Source organism: Triticum dicoccoides, chromosome 5A (genome assembly GCF_002162155.2).
Source record: "Triticum dicoccoides isolate Atlit2015 ecotype Zavitan chromosome 5A, WEW_v2.0, whole genome shotgun sequence".
Lineage (NCBI taxonomy): Eukaryota > Viridiplantae > Streptophyta > Magnoliopsida > Poales > Poaceae > Triticum > Triticum dicoccoides.
The window spans coordinates 289,327,311-289,332,893 of NC_041388.1; the positions used below are offsets into that span (position 1 = coordinate 289,327,311).

The 5,583-nt window shown below is 49.5% G+C and overlaps 1 protein-coding gene across 1 annotated transcript; it reads left to right on the forward strand.

Annotated features, from left to right (window-relative positions):
* The first annotated feature begins 862 nt into the window (after window positions 1-862).
* On the forward strand, window positions 863-2,789 carry LOC119301081 (F-box protein At1g47056-like). Its single transcript, XM_037577975.1, has one exon. It carries the CDS (start codon window positions 930-932, stop codon window positions 2,511-2,513), a length of 1,584 nt encoding a protein of 527 aa, XP_037433872.1. The 5' UTR covers window positions 863-929; the 3' UTR covers window positions 2,514-2,789.
* The last annotated feature ends 2,794 nt before the right edge of the window (window positions 2,790-5,583 follow it).

The window sequence follows — 5,583 nt, forward strand, 5'->3', positions numbered from 1 at the left end:
TTTCCTCGGCCTAATGCTTTGATCTGAGCTAAGCAAACTCATATGATTGAAAAAAGTGTGACACACTTTGCGCGGCGGTGATTTCGAGGGTGCTTGGACGACAGATGAAGAGAGAGCCTCGGTGCCTCGTTTTATAGGCTCAGACGACAAATGATGGCGAGAAAATAGGCACAAACAGACGAAATTTTAGGTCGGAAATATGCGTGATCCCAAACAGTGCAACCAGTGCAGAGGAGCACCACTGAATGTCGGCACAAGGCGTCAAAAATTCACCCGCAGCAACAGCATCGGATTCCCGCACGTGAGAATCTGTCTCGTCGGTCGCAGCAATCAGCGCCGTCTGCAACAGGCGATGCTGTCAGAGCGCATGCAACAGCTACAGTGCTGCCGCCTCATGCAGTGGCGATGTGGCCCATGCCTCATCGCGCGTGCAGCAGGACCTGTTGGCCTAGGAGCGGCGGGAGCAACGATGGCCGCCTTGTATGGTGGCGGCGGGCCCACCTGCCCTGGCCCGTTCCGTCCCGGCTCGAGCCGGTCCAAAAACCCGTTTTACCCGGGCGGCCGCCTTTAGGCGTGGCGGCATGGCCCGCCGCCTCCAGGCGTAGCGGCAGGTGCCACGTGTCGCCTGCCGCGCGTGCCGCCACGGCTGAGGGGGTCCTTTTTGACAATTTTATTCATAAATAGTCCTTTTTGGCAATAGCATTTGGCATGGGGTTTTTGGGACAAAAAGTCGCATGCTTATGCGTATTCTAGAGAAAAAAACCGTGTACCCCGGACGGAGCACTTAACCGGATTTAATAACCCTCGCGTCCGTAGCATCTCTTCCTCCATCTCTTCCTCCCTTTCCCCAATCCCCCACCCGACCCCAACTCCTCCGTTCCTCCGCCTCGCCCGCAGATCCGCCACCACCGCCCCCTTCCCCCTCCCCCATGGGCCAGTGCCCCTCCGCTCCCCGCTACCACCACCACCGCAAGCCCCCTCCTACGCCGCCGTCCCCCACCGCGCAGGCAGCGTCGCCTCGTTTCTGCAGCGCCGCAGCCGCCGAGGACGCGGCCGCGGAGGCTGACTACACTTCTGACCTCCCCGAGGAGCTACTCGCCGTCGTCTTCGGGCTCCTCGGCTCGGGCGACCGCAAGCGCTGCTCCCTGGTGTGCCGCCGCTGGCTCGCCACCGAGGCCTCCTCGCGCCTGCGCCTCGCCCTCGACGCGCGGGCGCCGCTCCTCGCCGCGGCCCCGGCCATCCTCGCGCGCTTCTCCTCCGTATCCAAGCTCGCGCTCAAGTGCGACCGCCGCGCGGAGAGCGTCGGCGATCCCGCGCTCGCGCTCGTCGCGCATCGCCTCGGCCCCGGCCTTCGCCGCCTCAAGCTCCGCTCCGTCCGTGCTGTCACCGACCACGGCGTCGCCGCCCTCGCCGCCGCGGCTATAAACCTCCGCAAGCTCTCAGTTGGGTCCTGTACCTTCGGCGCCAAGGGGATCGAGGCAGTTCTCCGGTCCTGCCCCCAACTCGAGGAGCTCTCTGTCAAGCGGCTGCGTGGCCTAGCCGACTCAGAGCCCATCACCGTCTCCAGCCCTCGTCTCCAGTCTCTGGCCCTCAAAGAGCTCTATAACGGGCAGTGCTTCTCCTGTTTAATCACGTGCTCCCCCAACCTCAAAACCCTCAAGATCATCCGCTGCTCCGGTGATTGGGACCCGGTCCTCCAGGCGATCCCACAGGGTTCCTTGCTAGCCGAGCTTCATCTCGAAAAACTGCAGGTCAGTGACCTTGGTGTGGCGGCGCTATGTGGGCTAGAGGTCCTGTACCTTGCCAAGGCGCCGGAGGTCACAGATGTTGGTCTGGCAGCACTTGCCACCAAGTCGCCACGTCTACGCAAGCTGCATGTTGATGGATGGAAGGCGAATAGGATTGGCGACCGTGGGCTTGCAACCGTGGCGCAGAAATGTGCTGCTTTGCAGGAATTGGTCCTCATTGGTGTGAATTTGACATCGGCGAGTCTTGAGTTGATTGCTGCCAACTGCCCCACTCTTGAGCGGCTTGCGCTTTGTGGGTCTGACACATTTGGGGATGCAGAGATCTCTTGCGTGGCGACTAAGTGTGCTTCTCTGAGGAAGCTGTGCATCAAGGCATGCCCTGTGTCTGATGCCGGAATGGACAAGCTTGCAGCAGGCTGCCCACGCCTTGTCAAGGTGAAGGTGAAGAAGTGCCGTAGGGTGACGTTTGAGTGTGCTGAGCGGCTTCGTGCTAGTCGGCATGGTGCTCTTGCTGTGAATTTTGACACGCCAGGTGGTGCAGGCGAATTGCAAGATGCTAGTGTGGATGAGAGTGGTGTACTGGAGAATGCAGGGAGTGATGTGGTACAAGATGATTTTGATGATCAGATAGGGGTTCCTGACCTTCTGTGTGGCACCAGTGGCAGACCATCAGGGTGGAAAGCCCGGATTGTTGCTTTGATATCAAGGAGCTTGTCGGTTTCCATGTTTCGGAGACGTCCACGTGGGAGCTCCCATAACTCATGAGTCGCAAGAATTTTGTGCCATGGTTACTCCTGTCCTTTGATTCTTTTATGTTTGTTACATTGATTGATGCTGTTGTTGTTCTTTGTGATTGATGTTCTTGTCTTCCTTAATTGTACCATGAAGTTCTTCCTGGACCATCTAGATTGTTTAGAGGGTAATAATTATTTGATCTTGCTCTTTGTAGTAGCAGAGATCCTTGTTATGGCACAATGTAATCTTGTATAAGGTATTTTTTGGATTGGAAAATATGATATGGGAAGCCAGCACTATTGTCAACTTTCTGTCATTGTTTCTGCATGCTGGTATCTATGGTCTTCAGATGCAAGTGCTTATTAATTTGAGCTATGAAGACTAGAGATACTGATGATCAGAAATCAACAATACGTGCATAGTACATCAGCTGATACTAAGATTTACAAGAGAGTTGGCCTTGAATTGAAAAATAATGATGTGAAGCAGCAATACTGTCAACTTTCTATCATGGTTTTGCGTGCTGGTTTCTCTAGTCTTCAAATGCAATTTCTTTATTACTATTAAGGACCTAGAAATAATAATGATCAGAAATCAACAATATATACATATGATTTTGAAGAGAGGTGCCTTTTGGGTCTATCAATGTTTGGATAGTCAAGTACTTTGTATATAGCTTTTCTTTTCTATTTAGTTACTCGTTCAGCATAAAAAAACTGTGCTTAGATGAAATCCTCTCTTTATAGTCTATACACGAGTTTTGAAGGCCTGTGGTGCCGACAGCTCTATTGGGGTGCCCTTATGTTCATGTAGACCAATAGATTTTGGTAGTGTTGGCTCCCCTGGAGATTCTTTCTAGTACATAAATGGAGTACAATGAAAAGTGTTGTTTGTGGAACAAATTATAATGGTTCAGTGAGTAACTTGTGCTTCACTAGTGGTGCAAATTTTATGCTATTGGATCCAATTGATGGGCTTGATTGTACATTCTGTTTTGTTGGGTGCTACTTTTTGTAGTGAGAAGCATTTACGGTAAGTGGGTTATCTTTTATGTGGTGCAAATATATATTTCTGTTCTGTCCACTCTCTGATCATCGATCCTTTGCAGTGTGCGGTTGGAAACTGGAAAGAATCAAGCTGCATCAGAGCCACTTTGTGGAACTATATATGTAGTTAATGAAATTGATAGATTGTGGTCAACCTGGAATTTCTCCCCTTTCTGCATCGTTTGCTAGTCCTTTGTGTTTCCTGATACCGCGTTGGACCAGAGTTACTGGAACCATGGCATGCTACATCTCAATTGGCATCATTTGTGTTTCTAACTTTCTATGGAGAAGCATTCCTCCTCTCCACTGATTCCTTGACATGGACCTGAATGGTTTCAGAAGTTTCTCCCGCCTCCCGTTTTGTCACGACGCCTCAGACACGGTGTCTGGAAGGCGGAATATTCTCGATGGCGCACATAGAAAAGTTGAACGGGGGATGAAAAATGGAGCGACTGGTCAGTTTTCTAAAAATGTTTGGCCATTTCCCAGGCCACACGCCGGCAGTTGACTTTGGACCTGACCAGCGGAGTAGCAGACGTCGAACCCTTGCCGGTTCAACAGGCAAGCCTTCTTGAAGATGCATGGCTATGGCCTATGGCTGTAGCTTTCCTGGTCAAGACGCAGTTTCTTTCATTTTTGCGAGTGGCGCCACTTGACCACTTCCAAGTTGCGGACGTGGATGTTTTGCTGTTCTAGTGAGCATCGCTGTGCTTGTATGTTTCTGGATCAATGTATCTGCCTGGTCAAGAATGTGTAATAGTTTTGCTATTAGTTTACGGACGGCGATTAGCGCCAAAATTGCTTGTTTTTTGTGGTGAACGTTTGCTTAGCAGTTCCACTCGAGGTCTCGCTGGATTCTCCCCACCTGACCAAGAGCCGCCTCTTGGTTGTTTACTCGTTCTTCTTGATGTTGGATCCGCAAATTGTTTGTTGGATGTACGCTTCAAAGGAGAATTTTCAATAGTGAGATTGTTTTGTATGCTTGGCTCTTTTTTCCTCGAGCATTCCCAGAGTCGGTTTGACTCAAATTTGCACTATTATTTGCTTGTAAATGCAGAAGACTGAGCTAACGCTGGCCATGATCGCATGGAGCTGGGAGCATAAACATTAATTGAACCCGGAGAAAACGCAGCCACACATGGATGGAGATACTAGCGCACATGTGGATGGCATTACATCACATCAAAGAGAAGAATCATTGCCTGCTATGACGATCTCCCAACAAGATTGCCTGGAATCCGGAGGCAACAAGCGTTGCCATTTCGACTTTGGAGTTTGCAGCGGGAAACACATATTCTTTGCCACGGACGGCCCACTCTCATCAGTAATAAATAAAATAAAATTTACGGGCCTAGTGGCATGGTGGCGGGCCATTTCAGGCAATCATGGCAATCGGACTGCGTTCCTGATTTTACCGTTGCTTTTGCGATTGAAGACGAGAAAGAAAAAGATGATTACCAAGATTGTCCTGTTGAATACAATATCCATGCCTTGTGCTGTGAGCGGCGTCCACAATTTAAGGAACCTTGCTGTCCTAGTAAGCTAAGCCCCAGGTGCTATCTTGGCAAATCATATATACTACTCTGCCAACATACAAATGGGGCCCACTTTCATACGAACGATTATGTACAAATGGCCACCTCAACACATGCAAAATAATGGCCACCTCCCTCCACTCAGATATCCCACGATTGATTGTTCTGTCTTTCATCCCATTGCGAATCTTCCTCACTAGAAGGGTTGGGCGCGTTTTGCTGCGCCATTGGTGTTGTTGAGTTCTTATAATTTTTTTACTCATTCCATTTCAAAATATAAGGTGTATTAATTTTTTGAATAGTTAAAGTCTTTTAAGTTTGACCATATTTGTAGAGAAATATATCAATATCCATAATATCAAATTGGTATCATTAGATTTGGCATGAAATGAGTTTTCATATTTTATTTATTTAGTATTGTGGATGTCGATATTTTTGGCTCTCTACTTGGTCAAAGTTAAAGAAATTAGACTTTTCAAAAAATAAATGCACCTTGTATTTTGGAACTGCAGGAGTATT

Bases quoted from the DNA above. Each gene is read 5' to 3' on its own strand.
- LOC119301081 (XM_037577975.1), top strand. From the start codon at position 930: ATGGGCCAGTGCCCCTCCGCTCCCCGCTACCACCACCACCGCAAGCCC.